Source organism: Lepidochelys kempii, chromosome 8, assembly GCF_965140285.1.
Source record: "Lepidochelys kempii isolate rLepKem1 chromosome 8, rLepKem1.hap1, whole genome shotgun sequence".
Lineage (NCBI taxonomy): Eukaryota > Metazoa > Chordata > Testudines > Cheloniidae > Lepidochelys > Lepidochelys kempii.
This window is the reverse complement of record NC_136387.1, coordinates 29,370,974-29,389,298: the sequence shown is the minus strand read 5'-3', so window position 1 is coordinate 29,389,298 and position 18,325 is coordinate 29,370,974. Positions and strand designations below refer to the sequence as shown.

At 43.0% G+C, this 18,325-nt stretch overlaps 1 protein-coding gene across 1 annotated transcript in view; it reads right to left on the bottom strand.

Annotated features, from left to right (window-relative positions):
* WWC1 (WW and C2 domain containing 1) overlaps nucleotides 1-18,325 on the bottom strand; it is a 138,022-nt gene that overhangs the window by 21,351 nt on the left and 98,346 nt on the right. Inside the window, exons 10-13 of the mRNA XM_073355938.2 lie at nucleotides 17,271-17,360; nucleotides 13,782-14,314; nucleotides 1,411-1,519; nucleotides 719-799 (exon numbers count right to left, since the gene is read on the bottom strand). Coding sequence (XP_073212039.1) covers nucleotides 719-799; nucleotides 1,411-1,519; nucleotides 13,782-14,314; nucleotides 17,271-17,360 — 813 coding nt within the window. The remainder of the gene's footprint in view (nucleotides 1-718; nucleotides 800-1,410; nucleotides 1,520-13,781; nucleotides 14,315-17,270; nucleotides 17,361-18,325) is intronic.

The window sequence follows — 18,325 nt, the reverse complement described above, 5'->3', positions numbered from 1 at the left end:
CTGAATTCCAAATAAGATTTTAATATATAGAATCATATTTAGGTAAAAATAGCATACTAAAAGAAAAATTAATTACATTTAAGAATGCCCAGTGGCTCAGGCATTTTTATGCTGAAGAAGTTAGGAGTAAACAATCCATAACATCAGTAACAAAACAAAATCAAGTGGTTTTGTGCTAGTTATTTTTTCAGAGCTGTTTCTGGTGTGGTCCCCCAGTCATTTGAGTAGGGCCCTCTATGTCTGGCCCATCATGTTGCCAACCCCTCTTGCTGCTCTTATCATTCAGATGGGACAGCCAATTTAGCCTACCATTTATGATTAGGGTTACTAATAGCCAACCTATTAGTTGGTCAGTAGGGGATGGAGAAACCCAGCAAGATGATTTCCAGAGACCAAATCCTGTTTTTTCCATGATGCATCTAGTCTACTGAGGCCACAAACAAAGGTCCCAATTCTCTCATTGCTGATTTACCCTGGTGAATGTAACACCAATAGATTTCCACTGATGTGAGTGAGAGCAAAACCAGGCCCAGAGTGTCCAGATAATAAGGTGATAATCACACTTTATAGTGTACATTAAGCAAGATTAGTCCAATAACATAAAAAAAAGATATTGGAAAGAGAAGGCTGTAGAGAGCATGCAAGTCTTATGAGAACAAGATATATCAAGAACTATTAAGATCAGAGTCTCAAAAACAACAGAAGCCACCCAGCTTACTTCATAGCAATTTGCACTTTGGCAGTCCCAGCTGCTTCTGTATGATCACTGTCAAACATTATCATTTCTGACACACAGAGTCTGAAAGAAATCAAGGACAATTAAGGGCCTGTGGAATTTCAATAACACAGTTAATTTAGGAGGCACAGCCTTTTCTCCTCTCCGCACAAATTTTGGAGGGAACTGGGCATATGGGTCTTTTAAGGGGTTTTGCTTTCTCTTATTATAGTGTGCATATCAGAGAAACATATTTACAGTGAGTTACATGCCTCCCCTCTGCTGCCAGCAAAAATGTGAGACAGGAGGCAACACAAACTCAAGGAGTGAAAGCTATATTGGAAATGCCACGTGGCCTCATTCTCTGAAGTGGCTGAACCTTTTTGGCTGAAGTTTTCCAGAGAAATTCAGCCTGAGGCAGACACCTGGTATGAAATATTTCAGCCCAAACAGTTATGAACAAACAGTTATGTTTGGCAAAATTATGGCCCTCTTTTTAGTTGTTTATATGATGGAAAGTATCAGGCAACCTTAACAGGCAATGCTGCCTGCCCTACCTCTCATGTCTACAGATATTGGGTAAAATCCAAGAGTCTATATCTTAACCAAATTGCAAAAAGGATTACAATCACGTCTGGTAATGTTGGCTTGATATCTAAATCATGAGCTTCTTACTAAACAAATCTGGAGTATACCTTTGTACAGCTGCCTCATACACCCCGCTGTCTCCAGCAACAGATTCATCTGACACCGCAGCTGACACACATGCCACCTTCAGTGTGGCCCCTCCAGCTGAATTTACACCTGTGATAAAATGAAGGGAGGAAAAACAAAGGTGTTAATGAAAAAGCTGGGTGCATCAGCAACTGTAGCTTTCAAGGCAAGTGTTTTTCTTTCACTCATGTGTCAAGTGATAATAGGCTTCTGACTCTGAATGGAACTACTCTTTAGCTGGTGTGAAATTAGTCCTGGTGGACAGGGCCAGACTGACAGCCATGGTGACTGAAAAGCTTCTCTTTAACCTAAGACAGCAGAAGGAAGAGCAGTATCTTTATTTCCATCCATGGGTGTATGAGCTCACAGCAGACACTGCATAGACAGCAGCAGGATTAGCCTTTCCAGATAGCCTGAAGGATGCCTCAATTCGAGCCACCAAAACCTATAGCAAAAAATATAGAACCTAGAAAGAATGGTTGAGGTAAGTGGTAGAATATGAATTTTATCTGCTATAGCTGTACATCAAATTTAGATCTCTCTCTTAACTTTAGCTATCCAAACTGTACTCAGGGCTATTTTTGGAAGAGAAGGGGAAAGGTTTTGCTGTTTAGGTTTCAGAAAATCTTCTGCGTGCCCATTGTATCAGTGTTACCTTGAGAGCAGCAGCCTTGGCAGGGTGACAGTGCAAAGATGTCACACTGGGGATTCCAGGACCACCGTGCAAAAAGTCAGATGTAAAAACAGTGTGTTTTTTTAACAGCCCCCAATTCCTCAAACCTAGCAAAGCATGTACTCCATTAAGGATTATATCTATGTTTGACACTAGCCATTTTGGCTGTAGTCCTGTTTAAAGAGTGTAGTTTGTGGTTTGACTTTTCCCTATTGTAGAATAGATCATAAAACAAATCTATTTCCTCATGCTCCTCTAACTCAAACTGTTGAAAGATTTTTGTTCAAACTTTTGCACACACACAAAAAAGTCACTGTCAGATAGGGACAAATCTTGAAAATTTCAGTCCAAAAGGTGAATACTACAGATGAAAGCAGGGGCTTATAAAAGAAACTATTTTACAGTTAACTGCAGATGGCACTACAGGCAACTCCTATAATTGCTGATTAATTTTGCAAAGATTCAGCTCAGAGGAGACAGTGTGAACTAGTATCAAAGTTATTTTTATAAGATGCTGCTGGGGAATATTTTACCTTGCATCCCTGTACAGTACTGTCAGTGAGAGAAGTAATCTAAGCTTTCTCCTTAGAACGCAAAAACAGGCTAGCAACCATTCATGGTGTAGTAGATCAGTCATTAAATAAGGCAGATGATGAATACAGGGCTAAAAATGACATTCACAAACCAATTTATTTTTTCTTGTGCTGTCTTAGCGGACTTATTCCTGCTGTATTCCCATTGAAATCCATGGGACTACTGTAGGTATCAAAGTAAGCTTTATATTCATGGCTCAGATATAAGGGGTGGCATGATTAATCTCTGTTTCTTTCCTTATTACCGTGGCATAGCCTTTACTCCCCAGCCTTTAATATGAACGTTAAACTTCCCTGGTAGCTTGTTTTATAGCCAGTCAGTTGAGACTTACACACTGCCCCACAAAATACAAAGCTAGAAGTCATATTTTTCACACATATATATACACATATACATATATATATTCATTCTTTTCCTAGGCAAGTTAGTCCTCACACACTAGAGCTCTTTGTCCCTTTTCAATTACCAATGCCATTTAAACACTTCAACCAGAAAGCATCTGGTTTTTGATCACTTCAGCTGAGTAATTTGTGGCCCAGAAAAATGAAGTCCTTCTATTCAGAATCACTCTTCAGGATACTGCTACAATGAACAGATAGCATCCTTTCCTTTACTAATTCAATTACTATTCCTTTCCAGCCTTCTTCCTGTTCCCCACCCCACCACCAACTCAACATACCCATCCTTCTCTGAGATTAAGGGAGACTGCTTAGTTCTATTAAAATTTTATTTTGTTTTTGCTTTCTCCCACTTACACATTCTGGGTGTCAAGTTCATACAGGTGGCAGGCAATACACCCCCGTGTTGCCAGTTCACATTTCCCTGAATGGAGACAAGCCAGACTCAGCCATTATTACAAGAGCTCCATGCCTCCTCCTGGTGCCACAAGGAATCTTTCCTTTTGTGCTTCTAAACGAGAAAAACTTCTAAACTGGAAGTCAAAAAAGGTAATCCAGAAAAATGGGGTTGAAATATAGGGAAGGAAAACAAACCATTCCAAACCACCACTGACTTACGCAGAAGATAAGGGTAGAAACTAGGGCTGTCAATTAATCGCAGTTAACTCGCGATTAACGGGAAAAACTTAATGGTGATTAAGAAAAGTAATGGTGATTAATTGCATTGTTAAACAATAGAATACCAATTGAAATTTATTAAATATTTTTGGATGTTTTTCCACATTTTCAAATATATTGATTTCTATTACAACACAGAATACAAAGTGTTACTCCTGAGGGCATTCTGCGCCAAAAAATTAAAATTCTGCACCAAAATCCAAAAATTTGTGTACAGTATTTTAAAATTCTGCAAATTTTATTTGTCAAATAAATGTGGAGGCTCCAGCATGGCATTGGGGAGCACAGGCCACTGGCTGCACAGAGGTGGGAGATCACTGTGAAGCTACGCCCTGGGACATGGACTGAGCCGTGAGGCTGCACCCAACTCTGACACAGTGCAAGGACAAGGCCTGCCCTGAAAACACCCCAGGGCCCTGCCCCTCCATGCCAGGTGCACCAAGTGTGGATGGCAGGCTCAGCAAGGCAGGATCCAAGTGTGGAGGAGCTTAGTGTGGGGGGATCCAGTTGTGTGTTGAGAGGATTCTGTGAGGGGCAATCTGGAAGCAGGCAGCTGAGTGGGGGATCTGGATGCACAGGGGCTTGTTAGGGGATTCTGGGTGCAATGGTAATGGGACTCTGCAGAGGAGTCCAGATGACGGTGGTTAGAGCTCAGCAGGGTGGGTCTGGGTGTGGGGAGATCAGTGGGGGGTCCAGATACTGGGGGAGGTGGGCTCAGTGGGTCGGAGATCCAGGTGCAGGTGGTTGGGGCTCAGTAGGGTGAGGATCCGGGTGGGCTGTTGGGGTGGTCCAGGTGCAGGGGGAGTGGGGCTTGTGGGGGGGGTCTGGGTGTGGGGGAGTCTGGATGCATGGGAGTTAGGTGGATGGGGGAGCAGCTCCCTGTACAGTGATCCCTCCCCCTGCAGCTGAGCAGCAATGGGTGCAGGGAGTGGGGGGATGGGGGGGTGAGGAGGGAGTTTGCAGAGCTTCCTACAGCCGGGGGAGAAATCTTGGGGGTGGGTCTGACACAGTCCCGGATACCATGCAGGGGAAGAGGAAGTCCTGTTGTCCCCAGCGCAGCCCAGCCCAGCCCAGCCCAGTCAGGACTAGTAGCTGAGCCCAGCACATGGTAGGAGGCATCATACTGGACTTTCCCAGTCCCACGCCCTGCCCCACAGTGATTTATTTCTCTGCCAGCTGCCTTGGGCACCCAAAACATACTGCTAGGGAGGGGTGTATGATCGCTCTTGTGGCTTCCCTTTGCTTCCCCATCAGAAAGTCATTTTTCTGCGGGGAAGCAAAGAAATATGCAGGGGACATAAATTCTGTGCATGTGCAGTTGCACAGAATTCCCCCAGGAGTAAAAGTCTACAGTGCTCAGATTATATTATTATTTTTGATTACAAATATTTGCACGGTAAAAATGATAAAATAAATAGTATTTTTCAATTCACTTCATACAAGTACTGTAGTGCAATCTCTTTATCGTGAAAATGTAACTTACAAATGTAGATTTTTTTTTGTTATATAACTGCACTCAAAAACAAAACAATGGAAAATTTTAGAGCCTACATGTCCACTCAGTCCTACTTCTTTTTCAGCCAATTGGTAAGAGAAACAAGTTTGTTTACATTTACAAGAGATAATGTTGCCTGCTTCTTATTTACAATGTCACCTGAAAGTGAGAATAGGCGTTCACATCGCACTTTTGTAGCTGGCATAGCAAGGTATTTACGTGCCAGATATGCAAAACATTCGTATGCCCCTTCATGCTCCGGCCACCATTCCAGAGGACATGCTTCCATGCTGATGATGCTCATTAAAAAAATAATGCGTTAATTAAATTTGTGTCTGAACTCCTTGGGGGAGAATTGTATGTCTGCTGCTCTGTTTTACCTGCATTCTGCCATTTCATGTTCAAGCAGTCTCGGATCATGACCCAGCACATGTTCGTTTTAAGAACACTTTCACAGCAGATTTGACAAAACACAAAGAAGGTATCAATGTGAGATTTCTAAAAATAGCTACAGCTATTGGGGTTTTAATCAACCCAAGGATTAAGAATCTGAAGTACCTTCCAAAATCTGAGAGGGACGAGGTGTGGCGCATGCTTTCAGACGTCTTAAAAGAGCAACATTTAGATGCAGAAACTACAGAACCCAAACTAGCAAAAAAGAAAATCAACCTTCTGCTGGCGGCATCTGACTCAGATGATGAAAATGAACATGCATCGGTCTGCTCTGCTTTGGATCGTTATTAAGAAGAACCCATCATCAGCATGGACGCACGTCCTCTGGAATGGTGGTTAAATCATGAAGGGACATAAGAATCTTTAGCACATCTGGAACGGAAACATCTTGCAACGCCGGCTACAACAGTGCCATGTGAACGCCTGTTCTCACTTTCAGGTGACATTGTAAACAAGAGGCGGGTAGCATTATCTCCTGCAAACTGTAACCAAACTTATTTGTCTGAGCAATTGACTGAAGTAGGACTGAGTGGACTTGTAGACTCTAAAGTTTTACACTGTTTTATTTTTGAATGCAGTTATTTTTTGTACATAAGTCTATATTTGTAAGTTCAACTTTCATGATAAATTTCAGAGTAGCAGCCGTGTTAGTCTGTATTCGCAAAAAGAAAAGGAGGACTTGTGGCACCTTAGAGACTAACAAATTTATTTGAGCATAAGCTTTCATGAGCTACAGCTCACTTCATCGAATGCATCCGATGAAGTGAGCTGTAGCTCATGAAAGCTTATGCTCAAATAAATTTGTTAGTCTCTAAGGTGCCACAAGCACTCCTTTTCTTTTCATGATGAAGAGATTGCACTACAGTACTTGTTTTAGGTGAACTGAAAAAAACTATTTCTTTTGCTTTTTACAGTGCAAATATTTGTAATAAAAAATAAATACAAAGTGAGCACCGTACACTTTATATTCTGTGTTGTAATTGAAATAAATATTTTTGAAAATGTAGAAAACATCAAAAATATTTAAATAAATGGTATTCTTTTATTGTTTAACAGCATGATTAATTGCGCGATTAACTTCTATTATTTTTTTAATCGCTTGACAGCCCTAGTAAAAACCTTTACATTCTTCAGGACAAGGATCATGCTCTGTCAGGGAAACACCTAGTACAATGAGGGTGCTACCATAAACAAATAGTAAAAAACCAAGTATTTAGATACTACAGCCACAGTGCTTAGATATTTGGGACAGGGTGCAATGGAAAATAGACATAACAGAAGCTATCAGAGCTAACATACCATAGGCGTCCTGAATAGGCTAGAAAAGCTCTAAAAGCAGCAGGTGGGTAGAGTTGCCAGGGGTCCAGTTTTCGACTGGAACGCCACATTTGCTCCAACCCCTCAGACAGAGACAAACACCTACAAGATCTCTATCAAGCTTTCTTACAACTACAATACCCACCTGCTGAAGTGAAGAAACAGATTGACAGAGCCAGAAGAGTACCCAGAAGTCACCTACTACAGGACAGGCCCAACAAAGAAAATAACAGAACGCCACTAGCCGTCACCTTCAGCCCCCAACTAAAACCTCTCCAGCGCATCATCAAGGATCTACAACCTATCCTGAAGGACGACCCATCACTCTCACAAATCTTGGGAGATAGGCCAGTCCTTGCCTACAGACAGCCCCCCAACCTGAAGCAAATACTCACCAGCAACCACACACCACACAACAGAACCACTAACCCAGGAACCTATCCTTGCAACAAAGCCTGTTGCCAACTGTGCCCACATATCTATTCAGGGGACACCATCACAGGGCCTAATCACATCAGCCACACTATCAGAGGCTCGTTCACCTGCACATCTACCAATGTGATATATGCCATCATGTGCCAGCAATGCCCCTCTGCCATGTACATTGGGCAAACTGGACAGTCTCTACGTAAAAGAATAAATGGACACAAATCAGATGTCAAGAATTATAACATTCATAAACCAGTCTGAGAACACTTCAATCTCTCTGGTCACTCGATTTCTGACCTCAAAGTGACTATCCTTCAACAAAAAAACTTCAAAAACAGACTCCAACGAGAGACTGCTGAATTGGAATTAATTTGCAAATTGGATACAATTAACTTAGGCTTGAATAGAGACTGGGAGTGGTTGAGTCATTATATTAAGTAAAACTATTTCCCCATGTTTATTCCTCCCCCCTTTCACCCCCCCCCCCCCCGCCACTGTTCCTCAGACGTTCTTGTTAACTCCTGGAAATGTGCTGGAAATGGCCCACCTTGATTATCACTTCAAAAGGTTTTCTCTCCCCCCACTCCACTCTCCTGCTGGTAATAGCTCATCTTAAGTGATCACTCTCCTTACAATGTATATTTTTTCATGGTCTGTGTGTATATAAAATCTCCTCACTGTACTTTCCACTTTATGCATCCGATGAAGTGAGCTGTAGCTCATGAAAGCTTATGCTCAAATAAATTGGTTAGTCTCTAAGGTGCCACAAGTACTCCTTTTCTTTCAGTTGAAAAGGGATTCTAGTGGCACAGGTTGGCACCGCTGACTGGTCCGTTAAAGTCCAGTTGGTAGTACAGCAGTGGCCCAGGGATAAGACAGGCTCCCTGCCTGACCTAGCTCTGCATGGCTCCCAGAAGCGGCCGCCAGGTCCTTGTGGCCCTTAAGGTGCATGGGCAGCCAGGGAGACTCCATGCGCTGCCCCACCCAGCATGCCAGCTCTGCCGATCCCATTAGCCAGTAACCACGACCAAAGGGAGCTGCAGGGGCGGCGCCTGTGGGCACAAGGGCAGCATGCAGAGCCTCCCTGGCCACCCATGCACCTAGGGGCTGCAGGGACCTGGCAGCCACTTCTTGGGAGCCACAGTAAGTGCCGCCGGGACCCTGCACCCCCTCCTCCACCCCAACCCCCTTCCCCAGCTCTGAGTCCCCTCTTGCACCCCATACCCCTCATTCATGGCCCCACCCCAGAGCCCACACCCCTATCCGGAGCCCTCATCCCCTGCATCCCAACCCCCTGCCCCAGACTGGAGCCCTCTCCTGCACCCCAAACCCCTCATCCCCAGCCGGAGCTCTCCCACAACCCAACCCCCTGCCCCAGTCCAGTGAAAGTGAGTGAGGGTGGGGGAGAAAGAGCGACGGAGGGAGGAGGGATGGAGCGAGTTGGGGGGGCTGGGAGAAGGGGAAGGACAGGGTTTCAGGGAAAGGGCAGGGCAGGGGTGTTCGGTTTTGTGCCATTAGAAAGTTGGCAACCCTATTGTCACACAACTGGAGGTACTTCCAGAGTAAAGGCTTTATATTCAGAGTAAGCATAATGGGGCTGATGGTTGCCTGTGAATACCAGCCTACTCATGCTCCACAATCATCAAACCAAAAGAGATTTGAGAAGGAAAATCCCTTCTTCAGCAGCTGTGGAACATTCTAAGAAGCACTCATCCCAACTAGTGAGCAGAGGACTTTTTGTTTAATTTTTAAAACTTTGTCTAAGAAGTTCTGATAAATGTTCAGTGTATTTTTTTAGTTAAGAGAATTAGGTCCCGTCCTGCAAATCCTTTGTAAGAACCTCTAAGGTTGGAATCTAGGGACCATAAGGGTTCTGGGCTGCTGGCACCTCTGCATCACCACTGGGGGCTTAGGCTGGGTGTCCACGGGAGGACCCTGTGCGGCTGGGCTCGGCGGGAAGTATTGCGCAGCAGGATGTAGGTGGCGGCTCCAAACAGTCACTGACTGGCTAGTACCAGTATTTAAACCAGGAAGCCATGAAGGGAGCTGTCTGAGCAACAACACAGAGTGCCTGCCCATCTCTGCTCCAGATCCTGCTTGTGAAAGACCCTAGATTCTGGTTTCTGACCCTGCTTTGTCCTTGACTTTGCTATTCAATTGCTGCCTGTAACCTGGCATCTGATCCCGATCTCCTGGTAACCTGACCCGGTCTGCCTCCTGGTGTCCGACGCTTGGTCTGCCCTCTTGCCTGTCTCAGACACTGACCTCCTGGTACCTGACTCGGTCTGACTCCTGCCCCACCACTAGTCTAACCTCCCACATCCCGGTTGTGATCCCCTTAGTCACATTAGTAATGAGCTGCAGGATCAGGTCTCTAACTACAGAATTACTGCTGTGAGGGTGTTTTTAAGGGCCACCTCATATCATCAATTGAATTCACTGAGGAGTTCTGTTTAAAAACTAAAATATTACAGCCATGGTATTTATCTGATAACATAGAGTAGCAAACATTTTTTCATCTAATACCATTATGTTCAAGCTAGGAAATTTAAACATGTGAAAAAGAAAACATCAACACATGGGAGGCTCTTACAAATGCATGAAGAGAAAGACATCAAGAATTTGTGCTTACACTGCATTGAAGTGATTCTGCAAAAGAGACATATTGGTGTCTTCTACAAGTCTTTGTACATGATAATACATGGAACTTGAAGCCCTCAAAAACCACACAGATTAGGGCAGCAGTTACCAATTATGTGCAACTGTGTGTTTGTCAGATAACCCTTTTAGACCATTAAGGGCTTGATTCAAATTAATAATAATCAAATTAACTAATCACTATATCTTACTCTCTCTTACTGTCCTGACCAAATTCCATATGGAATTAGATATAATATCTGGGCTAAATCTCAGAAAAAAAAATATTTTCTATCCTATTCAGGGTCTTACACCTAAATTATAGGAGTGACAGCATTCTGCCAATAAGATGTGCCATTCCTAGAAGGAACAGAGTGAGATAAGGAGTGAGCAGAAGCTTTAAATCCCCATTTTATACCAATTATCGAATCTCCTCCTGAGTCAAGAACTGAACCAAACAACTGGCTGTCAGGCTATGTCCACACTACAGCTTACATGGATATGTTAGATTGCTCAAGGGTGTGAATAAGCCACATCTCTGAGCCATGTAAGTTACATGGACCTAAGCACCAACATGGACAGCGCTAGGATGGTGAGAGAGCTACTCTCACTGACATAGCTACTTCGGCTCACAGGGGCCAGAATAATTAAGTCGACAGGAGAGCTCTCTCCAGGCAGCTTACAGCATCTGCACTAGCAGCGCTGCACCTTTTGCCATTGTAAGCTCTGTAGTGTAGCCACAGCCAGAGTCCCTTGCTGTAACCACGGCTGATAGATCTTTTCCTATTACAGGCCCACGCTCTGCCCTGACGGAGGACTGCACAGGCTCCATTGCATGCATTTGCATACGATATAAATGAAATGTCATCATAAATCTGAGTTCATTAAATTTGGTCACACCACTAACATGGATTTGATTTCTGTTCTTAGTAGGATTTTTCTTAATCTCTCAAACGTGCAATTGCAGCTACTTTCCAAAAAGCAACTGTGGGTCATACGAACATCTGAAGGCAGAGTACAGGGCTCTTTTATAATTCTCTATGGACTAGATTCTGTTCAGTTTCACCCTTGACTTCAATGGAATTACTCTGCATATACATCAGAGTTTGGCCCAATATACACTGTTACATACACGTTTGATACTTATCAATGATAAATAACTAGACTCTAACCATCACACATTTAAGAAAAGGAAGCATATTTCAAAGCAGCAAGGACTTTGTTAAAAAAAAAAATTCCCGAGGGATATACAATTTAATTCTGCTTACAAAAACATGAGCACGTGTTGTCCAGTGAGGCCAAGTACTGACCATAACACTCAGCCACAATGTTTTAGTGTTACATTGAATTGTGAGAGTAATGCCTAGAGAGTGAAATCTCTCCTCCTTATTGCCCTGAAATAAACTACTTACGAGGATTACTTTGTCTGCTGACTGAATAACAGAAATAATCACTTAATCTGCTTAACACCTTAGCTTTCATTTAACAGCCTTGACAATCGTGAAGAGCTAAAAAGGTTAAAACAAATCACCATCCAGTTCTAACAGGAATAAATACTGTTTCATACTCAGATGAAAAAGTACCTATCATGTAGGGTGAGGGTAATGTCACTTTAGGGAATTTTAATTATGAAATGAAGCCTTAAAATGACAACTGTTCAGATATTATATGGTATCAGATGGTAATCACATTTCACTAGATCCCCTACATTTATGTAGTTTTTTTGTTTTTGTACATATCCATAGAACAAAGTGCTAGATGGGTTTAAAACCCATTTGCCAGTGCTGCATTTTGCAAGCTTATGTAGTTCCCTACAGCACTAGTGTTGACTTTCTACTTTTTTTTCTCCACTGAAGTAGAAAATAAAACCATTTCATTCACATAGGCCCCACCTCCTTTGGAATCTGACAGGGGCTACTGTCTGCCTGCGTGGATCAATATTGTACTAATTGGTATCTGATTCTTTTAATCTATTTGCACCGGGCCAGTAGCCTCACAAAGGAAAGTGTTTGTTCCTGTATTGAACCCTTTTAACAAAAATCCAGTATTCTTAAGTGTCTCACTTTTATCATGCTTATTATCCAAACAAGTTATTGTTGCTAAGAGACTTCGCCTTTGAAATAGTTAGTTCTCAAAACATAACATAGCCATCCCTGCTCTGCTGACATCCATGGAAGGGTTAACCACTGAATTGCCTGGGAGCAAAGTCAGGCCCAATGTGCACCTCCTGGGATTTTTTTGGTTCTTCAATTGTTGAGTAACTGACCTCCAGAACCACCTTGCAGATTTCTGCCTGTAAGTTTTTTTTACTGTGTCCTTTTAGGGAGTCCACTTTAAGGCACTCAATTCTACACTTAGGCAGTAGGCACCTACAATAGATATTTGGGCTCTGAAGTGCCAAATTAAGCACTTAGATGGAGAACTGGGCACCCTAATTTAGGCACTTAAGTTTAAAAATTAGCTCCACCCTGCTTGTGGGGGTGTGTGTATATGCACACACACAGAGTCACTTTTTGGCAGGCTTAGCAGCATTCAAATTATATTATTTGTCAGTAAATGTCAATTTCACCTGACACACTGAAAACAACAACAACAAAAAAATGGATCATAACAATCGGCACAAGTGCAGACTCCTTGCCTTGTGTCTGCACGGATCAGGTGCCACTGACCATGCAGGAGATCAGAGACCCCTCTGTAGCCCCACTGTCACAGTCCCACTCATTTACTCCTGCAAACCACGGGGCCTCTTGATATCCAATCCCTGCAGGTGAATGGTATGGGGAAGGCTGCGGTCTTGGCAGAGCAAAGCAGAGACCCCTGGCCAGAACTACAAGGAGGATGAGGATGACATCCGGCCACAGGGGAGGCCACCCTTCCGCTGAATGGCTCCATCCCTGAGCAGGAGCCATTCAGCAGCTGGGTGGCCTCCCTTGTGGCTGGGGTAGGGGAGCTCGTCTCTATCCCATCTGATCTACAGTCTTCCTCACATCTTGTGCCTGCAGAGATTGGGTATCACTGGCTCTGCAGTTCTGCTGTCATAGCCCCACTCACTCACTTGCCAGCCAGCTGAGTGGGAGCCATCCCCCCAGCAGGAACTGTTCAGCAGCACCCCACGGCCGGGGCTCGTCCTTCTCCTTGCAGTCCTGACCAGAGGTCTCTGCACTGCTGAGCCAGGACTGCAGCCAACCCCCACACCTTGCATCCTGGTGACTTGGGCCTCTTGGCCATGCAAGGAAGGCCCTGTGGCATTGCTGTCAGTGCTGGGAGCCCTGTGTAGCCCCACTGCCAAACTCTAATTCCTACCTGACCTCCTTTTAATTTCTCACATCTGTAAAAACAAAAATTGTTAAGATGTTTTATTTGTTAAATTGGTTAATAATCATTAGGATAAATAAAAATCAAATGCTGCTAAGCTTAGTTAGGGACTGAAGTGGTTAGGAAAGGAATTCATTCCTGGATATGAATTAAATCACCAACTCCTTCTCCAGCTGCGGTAAAGTATATAGTTAGATGTCACAAATGCATTATTGGGTGGAGGCTGCCAGAAGTCCTTGTACTAAAGGCTGTTGAGCAATGTTTGCAATGTCTGAATTTTAGCTTTATTGCTTTGCTGTCCAACTAAAAAGATTTTTGTAAAGAGGATTTTAAAGTTACTTATAGGTTGAGCTGTTACTGTACCTTGGCCTAGATGTTTGTCCCCAGCCCTAGGCTCTTCCAATCTGTAGCTGCCACTTCCAGCGTTTAGAGAGAGTTCAGAAAGACTTATATTTATTTCTGTATCTTCAAAGTCCATGTGGCTCAAAAAGGCATCTCCAGTTAAGAGAGGGTCTATCACTAGTGGGGAGCAGGGCGGAGAGGGAGATGACAGAGATGACCTTGGAGATAAGGATGTCATTGATTTGGGGGTCCCAGACAAAGATCTCAGAGCCTGGATACGACTGGTGGCATCTGTTTTGTGAGTTTTTGCCACCTCGTTCTCATGAATAGTGGTGATATAGCCTGAAGGCCTAAATCCAGCGGCTCCCTCCAAGAGTAAGAAGTCGACTTTGTTCTGATAGTCTGAGTCCAACTGTTCCCACTGCTCACAGTAGAGATCAGTAAAACTGGCTGAGGTGGAAGAATCCTGGCTAGAGGTGGCAAGAGATCCTCTGCTCGATGCAAGAGAGCCAGGGCTGCTGCCTGAAGAGAGGGAAAGCATGCTGGTAGAGAGGCTGCAGAAAAACACAAACATGTCAGAGAAAGCTTGACTTTTACATCATATGAGTTCTGAAAGACACCGTGACATTTTTATGCACACTCACCAAAATGCTGGTGCAGGTTGCTATTTTAGCTTTTAAACAACAAGACACCAGTCCATAGCCCTAGGCACCCTGACAAGTTTGAATTAAAATCCATACAGGAATGGCCACCCATCAGTACAGTTGACTGAAAATTTCCAAAATTGAATTGATGACACTTCAGTGAAAACAGGTGATATAATTTGCTTTTTTCAACAAGCTGTACTCATCATCCAATGGGCCCTCTCTTACACACACACACACACACACACACACACAATCGTCAACTCAATGCATCAAAGGATTAGAGTAACAGCATTCTTTGTTCAATTATGTGGAGGCCCTCTGGTTCTTCTTAACCTTCAAGGGGGAGCATGAGAACAGGTTGTTTGCCCCATACAGGAAAGATTAGTTAATGCCACAGTGAGGAGATGACGATCTCTTCATGTCACAGGAAGGGTTTCCAGTTGTCGAACCGCAAACTCCAACCCAGAATACGGCCTGCAGTGAAGTCTGGCCTGCAACTGTCTGGGATGAGCCCAGTAACCTGCTGTTCTGAACTGACTTGCAAATTCATCTATGTGAAAAATTAGCATTGCCGAGCAGAATCAGCCTCAGTTATTCCACTGCCACAATAGTGAGTGACTAAACACAGCTCTGACTACCCATTTACCCCTGGAGATCTGCCTCAAATCAGAATTAATCTCAAGTGAAATAAGTGTTAGTTGAGTCCTTGGAGGATGCTTGTTCACATAAAAAGACCCCAACAATGCAGCACAATTGTTTCTGCTCAGTAGAAACTCAGAACTGACATAGGAGATGTTATAAATCAGGAAGTAATACATTGGCAAGGAGGCTTGTACAAGGACTGTTTTAAAGCTAGCCTTATTTGGCTTTCATTTCACAAGTGGGAAATTCACACCAACTTTTATTTAAGAGAAGCAGAATGCAATGGGGTAAAGTATGTAAGAGGATTTTGTTGATGTAAGAATGCTAGACTTGTAGATTTGTTTTAATAAGATGATGTACAATTTGTATTTTTGTGTCAGTTATGAGATCAGCAAGAACAAAATAAAATATCATTCCCAAATTAAAACAGAACTATATAACCCCTTAGTCCTCACATATTTTACCAGCGAGGAGTTCCTTGGTGCATGATCCTACAAATACTTAATTACCAAGTACAATACTTACTACCCTGAGCAGTTCCATTTAAGTCAATGGAACTACTCAGCATAGTAAGTACTATACTGCAAACACTAGTAGTCTTAGAGCCTTTAGCCCTCACTTCACATCTCGATTTGCTATTGTTTAAAAACTTACACTTGGGTTATTTTTAACATGATCTAAAAAAAAATTCCTAATGCTGAAAAAGCTAGGAAAATGCTAATTAATAAGCTTAATATTACTTAAGTAACTGCAATGCTGTCTAGGAGTGGTGCTAAATAAATGATACAACATATGCTTGTTCTTTTAAGGACAACATACAGAGTTCAGCAGAGTTTTAGCACAGATTGCCTTCTGCACTAGGTTGGCAGATGTGTATCACATCAGTCTTATGAAAACCACCTGTTGTGTGAAGCATGGCTTAAAAGAGGCCACCAGCATTTGAGTATGAACCTTGGTAAGGTTTGTAAGACTACTGAGAGCTAGTAAATACACTCTATTATAAAACAGTTGTAATTTCATTCAGGGCCGCCCAGAGGATTCAGGGGCCTGGGGTCTCTGGCGACAGGGGTCCTTCTGCTCCGGGTCTTTGGGGCACTTCGCCGAAGACATGGAGTGGAAGGACCCCTCGCCACCGAAGACCCGGAGCAGAAGAAGCAATGGCGGGTCTTCGGAGGTGGGTCCTTCACTCCGGGTGTGTTCGGCAGCACTAAAAGACCTGCTGCTGAAGTGCCGCCGAAAACTCTCGTGGGGGCCCCTGCGGGGCTCGGGGGCCTGGGGCAAATTGCCCCACTCTTCACCCCCCACCCCCACCCAGGCAGCCCTGATTTCATTTTTAAAGGATGATTCTTATTCTTTCCCTGTGACAGAAAGTTTGGCTGAACTTCATTATATTGCACATACAAATACATGCACACAAGCATTTGTTCATACTGTGTGTTTGCCCCAATCACTGAGTGAGTGTGTTAAGAACAGAAAGTACGGTGCACAGAGTAAGGAAATGAGTTACACAGCCCACACGGTGAACTGGGAAATGAATGCATGATGCAGCTCCACGTGCTAGAAATAATGCCTACTTCACCATGTAGGAATAGCTGCCCATCTTCAATAGTTCTAAGTGGCCTCTCTAAGAGTCAGATATCTTGTACTAAAATTTCTTTCCAGTCTTTTCACTATTGCCTTAATGAAAGAGGATAGGCCTCAGAGCAGAATCCAAAAGGAAAAACAGCAAAGAATAACATCAGCTCAGTTTGCCCAGTTGATAGAAACCCTATTTCTCCAATGGATGGGCCAACTCTGTATCGAGTTCTGAGGATGATATATGTGTACTTGTCTCCAAAGCTATCAACTTTATCCTTTTCCGTTTGTCTGAACAAACGGAGTACACAATATTTCATTAGAACAAGTTCAAAGATACCATAAATACAATAGGCACATTTACAAGCAGGAGCATAAATCTGAAGTCCACTTTCAGAGATACGTGTGCTGTGAGTGGCATAATTATCAGGCATAATAATACATGCTTATTTGCTAAGATTAGACCCTTAGTAATGTCAACTTCTGTGATAAATTACCTTATTACTCCCATCCCGCACCCAAATCCAAGCAATTTATTATTTCAACTCTTATTATACAAAATTTGAGCACTATGATAAGGGAGAAAGGACAGTCACGTGATGCCCATTTAAAGCATATGTAAATCTCTGAAAGACTAAAAACTCACTTTTTCAGCTGGGTGTGTAACACTACAACTAATCGTGTTGTTTCCTCCAGTTCGTGGACCAACTGATTTCTTTTGCTATTTAACTTCAATCTAGAGAAGACAGCAAAGATGGACAATAAGTTAAAATGACATTTTAATATTAAAATGAAGACCAAGCAGTAAGCTGTGCCCTTACTATGCAATTCCACTGAGAAAAGTAGAAGTCAATTAGGACAGTAATCAGCCCTGTGTGAAGCAGTTCTATACTACTTTCATTTTTTTTTTGTTTGCTTAGTTTTTTAAACAGCTTCAAAGAAAATTAAAATCTGGGGCCCAGTCCTACTAATGCTTATTTCTGGGTAGAGCAGCAAGCACTATACCTGGCTGTGTTTCTAGGGTCAGTCCATAGACATTTGGTAGTCACTTTTGGATAACTCAGGAGGCATTTTGCCAGTCACACAGTTAGAGTCTTACAGTCAATGTAACAGAAATGTGAGTTTGTGAATTATCCTTTCACTCAATTTCAAAAAAGAGAGGGAATACATTTTTCATGTCAAATATTTCTCTAAATAAAACAGGTTAAAAAATCACATTGCTAAAGACATTTATGATCCAGTGTAATTTCCAGATTTATAAAATGTATTTCTACGCATTCAAATTCTAATGAGCGCACACAGCTCCATTGTTTCCCTTCACCTGTTTAATGTCACCGAGTAGTGCTAAGCAGCTGGAGCAGACCCAGAATCTGCCTCCATAACTGGTAATGAGGCATGATATATTTGTGATTGGGTTTTCAGTGGGAGATTCTCCACACACACACCTAATGGGAAAAGTGGGTTTTTCAGGCACTTCCCTCCTACACCTCTCCTCCCACTGAAGGAGCTTTACTAGAAACTCCTCACAGTAGTACCTGGTATCTAGTTTATGTAAATAGAAACAAAGATGAATGTTAGGTCGTATACTGACACTGCCTGAGGCTTCATGTACCATCAAGAGTCTAAATCCAGTCTAGCTAAATCCAGGCTTGTCTACGCAGCCAGTTAGAATGCGGCAAGCTAGAGAGTGTGAATCTACAG